Below are 13,713 nucleotides of genomic sequence, written 5' to 3' on the forward strand. Positions count from 1 at the left end.
TGGATTTGAGGAGTTGTAATCTGGATGGTCCCACTCTGACCACTGGGTATACTGGCTCTTGGATCTAAGAAGGTGCTAATTTAGTCTCTGCCTGAGGCTACCCAGTAGGAGCTACAAAGAGATCTGCAGAGTCCCCTTTTTTGAGGGGGGTTTGGAGGTGCCCAGATGAGGTCCAGCTGTGAAGCAGTGCAAGCTGCTGTGGGGCCTTGGGCCTTCTCTTGGAAGTTCTGGGTCTCTCTGGCCCAGCTGCAGTTTGTTAGGTAATTTTCATATTGCAAAGGGCCAAGGCACTCATATGCAAAAGCCTCTGCCGCAGCTTGGGTGGGGCAGGGTCTCGGGATCAATAGGGCGGAGCAAAGAGCTATGGCTGATCCTCAGCCCTGCCCTAAGGGGCCCTGCGTTTCAGTGTCTCGGTAATTGCTGCAAGCACCTCTGAGAGAAAGCCGCCCTCGAGTTCCGAGTTCTGCCCGCTGCCAGACAGTCCAGTTTCTTCCCGTATGAGTCTACATTTCCAGAGACTCACCCGGAACTGGAGTTCAGAGCAGTTGGGGGCTTGAGACTCCCTCCTGATTCAAAAAGACAGCCAGCCGCGTCTTCAGTTGCCAGCCCTTGCCGTGTGCGCCTCCGTACCTCTGCACTCCCGCACCTCCTCTGAGTCTCAGTGTGCTTTTCTCTTTCCTTCTAGTTGTAGAATTTCCACTCAGCCAGCCTTCCTGTGGTTCTGGATGACGTCCGTTTTGTCTTTTAGTTGTATTTTTCGAATTTGTTTTGGGAGGCAGCAATTTCCGGTGTTTACCTGTGCCACCATCTTGGTTTCTCTCCTTTTAAGGTCTTTTTGTGAGAGGTGATAGCCTGGTTGCTGCAACAATATGTTAGTGGAATAACTCGGGAAGTCCATAAACTCAGAGTGAGAGATTGGATAGTTTGTTTAAATGAATATTGTGATTATTGAATTATTTAGAATGTACTAAGTATGTACCTTTCACATTTTTAAAATATTGGAATATAAAATTAAAGACACAGGATTGCTTAACGTGTTTTAAAGTCATTATTATATATATTAACTTTTACATTATACTTGACATTTTTAGGGTTTTTGATTTTAGAAGACTTTAAGACATTTAAATTTTCTTTCTGTAAGGGCTTCTTGAAGGTTTGTCAGATATTGCAATATGTGATACTTTATGAGGGTAGTTTTCATATTTATTTCTTAATGATAAATATCAAGATTTTTGTGTACTATTCTGTTAAAATATAATTAGGTGTGTGGTGAAAAGCTTGAGATTGCTGTGTAAGAGACTGGAAATAAATTTCTTATTACCTAATGTTTGAAGTATGAAGTCTCATGGTTATTAATGGAGATGCTGGTACTAGGAAAGTAGAATTTGTAGGAGCTTTTAAAGAAGGCCGTGTATTGTGGAGGAGAAACAGCACTGGGTTTTAAAGCAGTGGAACAAATGGCTGGTGACTGGTATAAAATGGTTTCCTGTGCTTGGTATGCTCAGGGGGGTGTATGTGATGCTTGACCAAGGCCAGAAATGCAAGCTGGCCTCTCATGCAGGCAATTGCAGTGAAAAAGCCAAGCATTTTAGATTTGTCTCTTTGTGGAACTAGAACAATTACCTTTTCAGGTCTGCAGGTGAAATCCTAGAGTTAGTAAACTAACTCTAGATGCTTGCATGGATATAAAATGAGCATTGTCCTGCCAGCTAAACTGGTTCACTAAAAGAAAAAATAGGCCAGAGGAATATTAATTTCTGAGAAGAAAGATCTTCCCTTTTTCTGATTTAGCTTCTCAACCAGTCTAGTATGATTCTGAAAAAAAGGTTTAGAATTGATTTTGGAAATTGAAGGAAGCACATATTTATTCCCATTAGGATTTGGGTCACTAGTGATTGTTGCAAGCCAGATTGGAATTAAGATGATTGAGCAGGCAATATGTAAGGGATTATTTGTGATTAAAGTAGGGTAATTTAAGTCTATGGACTTCAAATTAGTATGTAGAAGTATTAATGGTCAATTTCTTCTTTCTGTTCTCCTATTGTCTCAAAACTGGGGTTGGGGGCTTACATACCTTCTGCTTCCTTCTTCTTTTTAAAGAACTAATACTAATTCAGTGAATGATGTGAAAACATCAGATAGAAATTTCTATCTGACTTTAAAAATTTCTCTTTGGAAATGCCACAGTAACTCCTTTGATTATGAGTTTAGTACTGCTTAGTAAATAGCCTGTCTTTTAAAACTATCTCCTAAATTTTAAGTTAATAGGATATATTTGATTAACTGTTAGATAATAATTTTATATACCTACTTTGCTGATATAGATGCTCAAGTCTTTATATAGACCATGTATTATTATACCTTAAATAAGTGAGAAAACATCTTATGTGCACAGATTGAAAGACTTAACATTGTTAAGATGGCAATATACCCCAAACTGATCTACAGATTCAACATAATTCCTACCAGAATACCAGCTGACTTATTGGCAGAAATTGACAAGTTGATTTTAAAATTCATATGCATTTGCAAGGGACCCAGAGTAGCCAAAACAATGTTAAAAAAGAACAGAGTAGTAGGACTCATATATTTCCCAGTTTTAAGACTTACTGTAAAGCAATGGTAATCAAGGTGGTGTCCTCCTGGTTCAAGGATAGACACATATAGATCAGTGGAACAGAATAGAGAACCCAGAAATAAATCCATAAGACTATGATTATTTGCTACTTGACAGGGTTGCCAGAACCATTCAGTGGCAGCAAGGAAAGTTTTTTCCACAAGTGTTGCTGGGAGAACTAGATAGCCAGATGCAAAAGAATGAAATTAGGACCATACTTCACACTATATATAAAAATTAACTCAAAATGGGTCAAAGACTTAAACAACTAAGACTATAAAACTCTTAGGAGAAAATATAGTGATAAAACTTCATGTCCTTAGATTTGACACCAGTTTCTTAGATATGTCACCAAAAACGTGAACAACAAAAGGAAAAATAAATTGGACTTTATCAAAGTTAAAAGTTTTGCCCTAGCCGGCTTGGCTCAGTGGATAGAGCATCGGCCTGTGGACTGCGGGGTCCCGGGTTTGATTCCGGCCAAGGGCACATGCCTGGGTTGCGGGCTCCATCCCCAATGTGGTGTGTGCAGGAGGCAGCCAATCGGTGATTATCTCTAGTCATTGATGTTTCTATCTCTCTCCTTCTCCCTTCCTCTCTGAAATCAATAAAGAAATATATTTAAAAAAAAAAAGTTTTTGCACCTCAACGGACACCATTAAGAAAGTAAAAACACTCACAAAATGGGAGAAAATGTTTGCATAATTTTATATCTTATAAGCACTTGTATTCAGTATATATCAAGAATTGTTATAACAACAATAGAAAGATAAATTATCCAGTTTAAAAATGGGTAAAGGATCTGAATGGCCATTTCTCCAGATAGAATATATAAATGATCAATAAGCACATGAAAAGATGCTTGACATCATTAATCATCAGGGAAATTAAAACCACAGTGACATACTACTTCACACCAGTTAGGAAGGCTAAAATAAAAAATCTGATAATAGCAAGTCTTGGTGAGGATGTGGAGAAATCTGAAAATTGCTCCCATTTTTGGGCAGAAATGTAAGGTGGTATAGTTGATTTGGAAAACTGGCAGTCCTCAAGTGTTTTGAGAGATATTCTTTGAAATGTCAGATTTGTTAGATTAAGCATTATTATTACTAGAGGCCCGGTGTATGAAATTCATGTAAGGGAGTTCCCTCAGCCCAGCCTGCACCCTCTCCCATCCTGGACCCCTTGGGGGATGTCCGACTGCCGGTTTAGGCCCGACCAGCAGTCGGACATCCCTCTCATAATCCTGGACCACTGGTTACTAATCGCTCACCTGCCTGCCTGCCTGGTCACCCCTGACTGCCTCTGCATACCAGCCTAATTGCCCCCAACTGTCCTCTGCTGCTGGCCAGGTTGCCCCCAACTGCCCCCTCCCTGCCGGCCTGATCACCCCTTACTGCCCCCCAAGCCAGCCTGGTCACTTCCAACTGCCCCCCCCCCGCTGGCCTAGTCGCCCCTCTCTGCCCCCCCTGCTTGCCTGGCCACCTCCAACTGCACCCCCCTCTCCAGCCTGGTCGCCCCCAACTGCCCCCCCCCACCCCCCACCCCCGCCGGCCTGGTCGCCCCACGCAGCCTGCTTGTTCAGTTGTTTGGTCGTCCCTCACTAACCCCCCTGCAGGTCTGGTCATAGGCAGCCATCTTGTAAGGGCATGAGGGTTAATTTGCATATTACCTCTTTATTATATAGGATTTTTTAAAAATATATTTTTGTTGACTTTCTACAGAAGAAGGGAGAGGGAGGGAGGGAAGGAGGGAGAGAGAGAGAGAGAGAGAGAGAGAGGAGAGAGAGAAATAGAAATATGGATATGAAAGAGAAACATTGATCAGCTGCCTTTTGCTGGGGATCAAGCTTGGGTGGCATGTGCTCTGATGCAGAATCAACCAGAGATCTCTTGGTGCATGGGATGATGCTCAACCAAATGAACCACATCAGCCAGGTCAGATTGAGTATTATTAACATTAGGAACCTGCAAATGCCTTGTGTTCACTTTGGTTTGCCTTCAATTAGCCTCTATTAAGGGGTCAATACATATGCTTGAGAAGTTGGTTTTTTTTTCCCATTGACTTTTTTTTTTTTTTTTTTAGGGAGAGTGGAAGAGAGAGGGAAAGACAGAGAGAAACATCAGTGTCAGAGAAACACATTGATTGGTTGCCTCCTGCACTAGCTCTGACCAGGGCCTGGGCCAGAGGAGCCTGCAACCAAGGTACATGCCCTGGACCGGAATCGAACCGGGGACCCTTTTGCCTACAGTCTGACCCTATGTCCACTGAGCCAAACCGGCTAGGGCACCCTTGAGAAGTGTTTTATTCTGAGGAGCAGCTATCTAGTTGGCAGAAGTCAATTCTTTTTCTTCAGAACACACTATCATGTTTCAAAGGCTGGCAAATGATGCTTTGACAGAATAAGGATGAGAGTATATATATTTTTTTAGTTGTGTTTTCTTTTAGTCTTTGAAGCAAATAAAGAATGCTAACGGAGCCTGACCAGTGTGGCTCAGTGGTTGAGCATTGACCAGGAGGTTACAGTTCTATTCCTGGTCAGGGCACATGTCTGGGTTTCGGGCTTGATTCCCAGTGGCAGGTATGCAGGAGTCAGTCGATTAATGATTCTCTCTCATCATTGGTGTTTTTCTCTCTCCCTCTTTTTTCCTCTCAGAAATCAATAAAATATATATTTTTAAAAAAGAATGTTGATGGAATTTAAAATTGATTTTAGAAATGTACCTTACAATTAAGGTCATGGCAGCATTTAAGTTTGATACCACTAAATGAATACTGCAGATGATTTCTGTGGTTTTCTGCTTAATTTAGAAATATTTTGTGTTCCGTTAGGGTCATTGCCATTTGCAAAGTTGTGCATAATTTGTATTTGTTATTTAAGTTGAGTTCTTTATGACTTGGTTATTATAAGTATGACTTAAAATCATAAGTTTTCTTTGTCATTTCTGGTAACGACGGTCTGTCTCTTCCCTTCCTAAGTCCATAGTTCTCTTTTTCATCATATTAACAGAACAAATATGTTCAAATATTGAATTAGTTTGTCTTATTGCCTGCATGGGTTTAAGATTTCATGGCCTTTCACTGTTTTCTGTCATATTGTTGACTATTTTTCTCTTGTTCACTTTGCTTTAGCCACTGAACTTGCTGGTCCTTGTAATAAACCAGCTGCTGGCTTTCTCCCCCAAAATTAATCCTTAAAGGAAAGATCATGAAATATAATAAATAAAAAGAATAATTAGAAAGCCCCAGCGAGGGGGTATTGGTACTGGTGTGTGTGTGTGTGTGTGTATCCCATGTATGAGAGGGATACATCTCACAACCACGGTGGTGGTTGTACGTTAGTGGGGCTGTGGAAGTAGAACTGCTTATCGGGGGGGCCCGGGGCGGGGGGAGGATTGCCATCTGATCAGGTCTTGATCCTTACCTACCACTGTTGTCTTGACAATTAGTATCTGCCCCTGACTGAGTGATGTGATAGCAGTGACTCATACAGTGGGTGCAAGTGCCCTCAAAAATAAATCATGATAAAGCTACCTCTAAGCCGAAACCAGTTTGGCTCAGTGGATAGAGCGTCGGCCTGCGGACTGAAAGGGCCCAGGTTCGATTCCGGTCAAGGGCACGTACCTGGGTTGCGGGCACATCCCCAGTGGGAGATGTGCAGGAGGCAGCTGATCGATGTTTCTCTCTCATCGATGTTTCTAACTCTCTATCTCTCTCCCTTCCTCTCTGTAAAAAATCAATAAAATATATTAAAAAAAAAGCTACCTCTAAAATTTCTCACCCCTAAACTTCCCTTACTCAAATTCCCTAACCCTCTTTCACCAAACTCTGAGGGAGTGGTGAATTATAATGACAGGAATGGGAAAACTACAGGACATTGAAAAAAGAGATAGAAGCTGAAACCGGTTTGGCTCAGTGGATAGAGCTTCAGCCTGCGGACTGAAGGGTCCCGGGTTCGATTCTGGTCAAGGGCATGTACCTGGGTTGTGGGCACATCCCCAGTAGGAGATGTGCAGGAGGCAGCTGATTGATGTTTCTCTCATTGAAGTTTCTGACTCTCTATCTCTCTCCCTTCCTCTCTGTAAAAAATCAATAATATATATATATATATATATATATATATATATATATATATATATATATATATATGAGATAGAAGAAGATATAAACAAGTGGAAGAATACTAGTATACCGTGTTCATGGATTGATAGAATCAACATCATTAAAGTGTCCATACTACCCAAGGCAATCTACAGATTCAGTGCAGTCCTTATTAAAATGCCAATGGCATATTCCATAGAGTTAGAACAAATACTCTAAAAATTTATACGGAATAAAAAAAGACCCAAAATACCTGCAGCAATTTTGAGAAAGAAAAACAAAGTTGGCCCTAACCGATTTGGCTCAGTGGATAGAGCATCGGCCTGCGGACTGAAGGGTCCCGGGTTCGATTCTGGTCAAGGGCATGTACCTGGATTGTGGGCACATTCCCAGTAGGGGTCATGCAAGAGGCAGCTGAATCAATGTTTCTCTCTCATCGATGTTTCTAACTCTATCCCTCTCCTTCTCCCTTCCTCTCTGTAAAAAATCAATAAAATATATTAAAAAAAAAAAAAAGTTGGAGGAATCACAATACCAGATTTCAATTTATACTACAAAGCCACCATAAACAAAACAGCCTGGCACAAGAAATGGAACAATATAGAGAACACAGAAATCGATCCAAGTCATTATGCTCAATTAATATTTGACACAGGAGGCAAGAGCATACAGTGGAGTCAAGACAGTCTCTTCAATAAATGGTGTTGGGAAAATTAGACAGATACATGCAAAATAATGAAACTAGACCACCAACTTATATCATACACAAGAATAAACTCAAATATATAAAAGACTTAAATGTAAGTTTTGAAACCATAAAAATCCTAGAAGAAACCATAGGCAGCAAAATCTCAGATATCTCTCGTAGCAATATGTTTCCTGATATATCTACTAGGGCAAAGGAAAGTAAGGAGAAAATAAAGTGGACTACGTCAAAATGAAAAGCTTCTGCACAGCAAAAGAAATCATCAACAAAATGAAAAGGGAGCCCACTGTATGGGAAAACGTATTTGGCAATGATACATCTGATAAAGGGTTAATATTCAAAATATATAAGGAACTCATACAACTTAACAAAAGGAAGACAAACAATCCAAAAAAAAAAAAATGAGCAAAGAACCTAAATAGACACATCTCCAAAATGGATATACAGATGGCTAAGAGACATATTAAAAAATGCTCAAAGTCACTAATAATCTGAGAGATGCAAATCAAAACGACAATGAGGAACCATCTCACACCTCTCAGAATGGTTACCATCAACAAATCAACAAATGACAAGTGCTGGCAAGGATGTGGATACTGCTGGTGGGAATGCAGACTGGTGCAGCCACTGTGGAAAGTCTTAAGGAGTTTCCTCAAAAAATTAAATATTGATCTGCCATTTGACCCTGTGATCCACGTCTAGGATTATATCCTAAGAAACCCGAAGCACCAATCAGAAAGACTGTATGCACCCTATGTTCATAGCAGCACAATTTACAATAGCTAAGATCTGGAAACAGCCCAAGTGCCCATCAGTAGATGAGTGGATAAAAAAGCTGTGTTACATTTATACCATGGAATATTATGCAGCAGTGAAAAAAAAAAGAATCTCTTACTTTTTTGAGAAAGCATAGAGGGACCTGGAGAGTATCATGCTAAGTGATGTAAATCAGAAAGACAAGTATCAGTGATCGCACTCATATGTGGAATCTAATGAACAAAATAAACTGATGAACGGAGTAGATTCAGAGACATGGAACAGAGTGCAGAATCTAAGAAGGAAGGCAGGGGAGGGTGGGTGGGTGGGAGGAAATCAACCAAAGAGCTTGAATGAATATATGTATAACCCATGGACACAGACAATAGGGTTCTGAAGGCCTGGGCTGGGGTGAAGGGGCAGGCTAGAGGGAGTCAGTGGGGGAAAATAGGGGACATATGTAATTCTTTCAACAATAAAGAATTATTTTTTAAAAAGAGAGAAAATAAAAGAAATAATGAAAGGAATGTATCCTTCCCAATGTTACTTTACTTTTCTCTTTTGGAGATGACATGATCTTATAAGTAGAAAACCCTAAAGATTCCACATACAAAAAAACAATTAGGGCTAATAAATCTTGCAACATGGCAGGATACAAAATCAAGAAAAATCAGTTGTACTTCTGTATACTAGCAATGAACAGTTCAAAACAGAAATTAAGAAAATCCCTTTATAATAGCATTAAAGAGAATAAGATGCTTAGGAATAAATGTAACCAAGGAGGCAAAAAGCTTGAATAGTGTCAGCATATCTTGTTTTGTTGTGCTTCACTTTATTGCACTTTCCAGGAACTGTATTTTTTCAACTGAAGGTAAGACTGCACCAGCAAAAAAGTATGACTCGCTGAAGGCTCAGATGATGGTTAGCATTTTTAGTAATAAAGTGTTTTTTAATTAAGGAATGTACATTGTTTTAGACATAATGCTATTGCACACTTAATAGACTACAGTATAGTGTAAACATTTACACTGAGTGGCCAGATTATTATGACCGGCCAGATTATTATGACCACCCCATCAGTGCAATGAAGTGAATTAGTTATGCAAATAATAATAATAATAATAATAATAATAAAACCTTGAGAGTATTTGCTTAGGAAGTTTTCAATATTCAGTATTTTTGGAAGTGTCAATGAAGTACGGATGGGATGTTCATAATAATCTGTCCACTCAGTGTATATGCAGTGGGAAACCAAAAAATTCATCTGACTTGCTTCATGATATTTGTTTTATTGTAGTGGTCTGGAACCGTAATTCTGAGGTATGCCTGTACACTGAAAACTACAAAGCATTGCTGAGAGATATGAAAGAATATCTAAATAAATGGAAAGATATCCTATGTTTATGAATTGGAAAACTTAATATTGTTAAGAGGACAGTACCAATCAAAGCCATCTATAGATTCATTGTAATCCCTGTCAAAATTCCAAGGACATTTTTTGCAACATAGGAAAGTCCATCCTAAAATATATGTGGAATCTCAAGGGACTCCAAATAGCCAAAACAATCTTGAAAGAAGAAAACAGTTGGACTTACACATCTTTATTTCAAAACTTCTACAAAGCTGTAGTAATCAAAGCAGTGTGGTTCTGGCATACACCAGACATAGAGAATCTAGAAATAAACCCTTAAATAATATGGTCAAATGATTTTCCACAAAGATGCTAATCCCATTCAGTGGGGGAAAGTATGAAAGAAGTTATGAGGTGGTAAAGGAGGGGGTATGAGGAGTGATTGTTTAATGGGTACAAAGTTTCTGATTGGGATGGTAAATGTGAATATATTTAATGGCACAGAATTGTACTTTTTAAAATGGTAAATTTTATGTTAAAGAAAGAAGAAAAATTGGGGCTTGGGCTGATGCTTGTTAAATGGGATCAGGAGTACCAAAAGTTCCCATGTGGTTGGATAATCTAGACATTGAGAGTAATTTCTGAACATGTTAGAAAAGGAGGTTATGATAAAGGTTGGGGTATCTGATTATTGGTTTGAGAAGTGATATTCCAGATAAAATCTGGAATGTGTAACCCTTAGGGAATTTGAGCTTGGGAGACAGCAAAATTCAAATTCTAGCCTTGTCATTTTTTTTCAGCCCTGTCATTTTGTCATATAACTAAAGCTTTCTGAACTTTTGTCCTTTTTGTATTTGTTGAAAAACTGTAGTCATTAAGATTATTGATTAAGTGACTGGTAAAAAACCCACAAACTAGAAGTGCTAACACATAGGTAGGAAACTTAAAATGACAAAAATAGAGGAGAAATATTTGAGGAAATAATAGAGATCGATTCTCCAGAATTAAAAAGAGATGAGAGATCTCATATTGAAAAGGCCCAAATATGATACCAAATAGAGTTAAAAAAAACACACGCCTCCATCTAGACACATTATAGTGAAATTTAAGATTGTCAGAGAAAGAGAAAAGTCTAAAGCTTACCCAAGAGAATAAATATTATTAAGGAACAAGATTCAAATTGACATCACTCTTTTAAACAGCAATATAGACTACTAGAGGCCTGGTGCATGAAATTCATGAACGGGGTGGGGGAGGGGGAAGGGTGTCCCCTCAGCCTGGCCTGCACCCTCTCGAAATCCGGGGCCCCTTGGGGGATGTCCGACTGCCAGTTTAGGCCCAATCCCGGGCCTAAATCGGCAGTTGGACATCCCTCTCGCAATCTGGGACTGCTGGCTCCTAACTGCTCGCCTGCCTGCCTGCCTGCCTGATTGCCCCAAATCACTCGCCTGCCTGTCTGATCACCCCTGACCATTCGCCTGCCTGCCTGATCACCCCTAACGGCCTCTGCCTGATTGCCCCTAACCACTCTGCCTGATCAGCCCTAACTACCTCTGCCTTGGCCCCCGCTGCATGGTTTTGTCTGGAATGACGTCCGGCTGTCCGGTCTAATTAGTACATTATGCTCTTATTATGATAGAGTAATATATTTTGAGTATTGAAAAGATTATTGAAAGAAAATAACTTTAAACCCTGAATTCAACCAACTGTTGTTCAAGTAGAAGAGCATGATTAAAATATTCTCCAATGTATTGAATATTAAAATATTCTCAAGATATTGAAGATCAGCCATACAGAGTCCAACAGGGGGAACATTTCTGAGGAAGAACGCAGATGAGTAGAGAAATCTAGCAGATCCTATTAGATGTGTAATGTACACATGTAAGATGTGTAAAGAATGATCAAGTACCAAAGTAAAGATTGTCTAAAAAATTAGCCAGGTTAAAGAAAAGAAATAGAGTAGGTATATCAATAACACATGATGAAGATTGGTTAGAAGGTAGATCAGGGACATGAGGGCATGGTAAAGTTCTTGGCTTGATAAAAGGTAAAACGTTTTAGTTACCAATAGGAAAGAATGTAAAAAGAAGTTCAGAAAAAGCAATGGACAAATTGAAATAATAAAGTCAGTTAAAAGGCAGAGATTGATGACTCAAAAAAATCCAATATATGTTTGTTTATAAGAAATAACCTAAATCATAATATAAAGTCATACAGTGTTGGCAGCCGATCCACCCTGGCTGCTTGAGGCAGTCCCTGCAGGGATGTTTCAAGGGACCTGGTGTATATGGCATATTGTTCTTAATATGTTTGCTCCCCTCTTAACAGCTATGTGTTTTAAACAGGACCACCTCCCTGAGAAAGGTTGTTTCCCCAGAGGGGTGGTTGGTCGCTTTGATCTTTGCTTGGAGTGACCTCCTTCAGTTACTTCCTTGTAGCTTAGTGGAGCAATAGAGTAACCTTTGAATGGAGATGGGACGCCCGCTGGCCTTTTATATAGAATGGATAGGATTGGGACCAAATAGTATAAATACAGATGCTAGATGACAATAAAGGAAGAACCTGGCTATGATGATCACCTAAACACTGACTCCGTGTCCTTCATTCTTCGCCGACTCCGTCCACACCTTGGGGAACCCCTGGACCCGCTGGGGCTGGACCCCAGCAATATAGGTGGAGGGGCATGGATCAGATGTATATGAAAATATCTGAAAATTGAGCATACTAACAAAGCACTTGCTTATGAGGATGTTATATCTATTGATAGTTATATTAGAAATTAAAACTGAAAATTAAAAAAAAAGTTTAAAAATAGCAATAATATATCCCTCGTATGTTAACATAAGTAACATTTTAATTAAAAATAACTATTGTACTAAACAGCAAAGGATTTTAATGGGAAGAGTAATAGTATTTTATGCATTTTCGTAAATTTCTTTAGCCATCTGATTTAATAAAACATACTAAGGGCCTGTTATCTTCTTTTGCATTCACTCTGTTGCAATATGTTGTTTTGATTGAGGTACATGAGGTCTTGTACCTAGGTCTTGTAGATCTTTTGAAACAGTCTGGGGAACCCTCGGGGGTCACACTTTGAAAATTGCTTTTTCTGTACAAATTTCTTTGCTGTTGCCCCTCTTCCTCCAATTTGGTGTCTTCTGTATTGATTATAGTTTTCTGTATTCCCTCCCACCTTCCATTTTTGTTTTTTATTTCCTACCTTACTTGTTATTCAGATTGATCTTCAAGTCTTCACTGATAATTCTAGTGTCTGTGACTATCTCTTCTTCAAAATTTATTGGCAAATATAGTTGGCTAACTGGAGGATATTTAAGTGTTCTAAGTTTTCTTGTGTGTTTTCTCTTTCCAGTTACATTATAAAGCTCTTTTTTTTTTCTTTTTCTTTTTTTTTTAAAGCAGGGACTCTAAAAATTGACAAGACAAAGGAAGAGTTTCTCCTAGCACAGTGTTAGGTACAAAGTAATATTTGTTGGTTGATAGGAAGTAACATTCTCCAGGAGAGCACATAGAGATCACAAATTCTCTTGGCCTTAAATGTTTTATTAGAAAACTATAGTATCTGCTACATGGTAATACTTTTGGTATACAAGTAATGGTTTCTTTTTTCTTTTTCTTTTTCTTTTAAGAGATCTTTATAACTAAAACCATCTTCTGTTTAGGCTTGTTGATACTGCAAGTCATTTTTTTTTATTGTTGATATTATTACAGATATCCCCCATTTTCCCTCCTTTGCTGCCCTCCACCCACACCTTCTCCTCCCTGTAGGCTACTTACTGATTCATTTATTTTCTTTCCATTTCAGAAAAAAGCCAAAGGTCAAGAGCTGTTTGATCAGATTACATACCACTTGGATCTTATTGAAAGCGACTATTTCGGACTGAGATTTATGGATTCAGCACAAGTAGCAGTGAGTAGCTGTTTTTTGGAGGTTCTAATATGGGGGCAGAAATGGAAAATTTTAGATAATGTGCTAAGTGCTACAGGCTACTTTTTTTTTTTTAAGGCTACATACTCTTTTTTAAAAAAATATATTTTATTGATTTTTTACAGAGAGGAAGGGAGAGAGAGAGTTAGAAACATCGATGAGAGAGAAACATCGATCAGCTGCCTCCTGCACATCTCCTACTGGGGATGTGCCCACAACCCAGGTACATGCCCTTG

At 39.1% G+C, this 13,713-nt stretch overlaps 1 protein-coding gene across 2 annotated transcripts in view; it reads left to right on the forward strand.

Moving 5' to 3' along the window:
* The window catches only part of EPB41L5 (erythrocyte membrane protein band 4.1 like 5), a 160,765-nt gene that overhangs the window by 16,015 nt on the left and 131,037 nt on the right, over nt 1–13,713 (forward strand). For both annotated transcript variants that reach the window (XM_081095458.1, XM_081095459.1), the window contains exon 3: nt 13,355–13,459. In XM_081095458.1, the coding sequence (XP_080951584.1) occupies nt 13,355–13,459 (105 nt within the window). The remainder of the gene's footprint in view (nt 1–13,354; nt 13,460–13,713) is intronic.

The sequence above is a fragment of the Myotis nattereri genome, assembly GCF_964212035.1.
Source record: "Myotis nattereri genome assembly, chromosome: 7".
Lineage (NCBI taxonomy): Eukaryota > Metazoa > Chordata > Mammalia > Chiroptera > Vespertilionidae > Myotis > Myotis nattereri.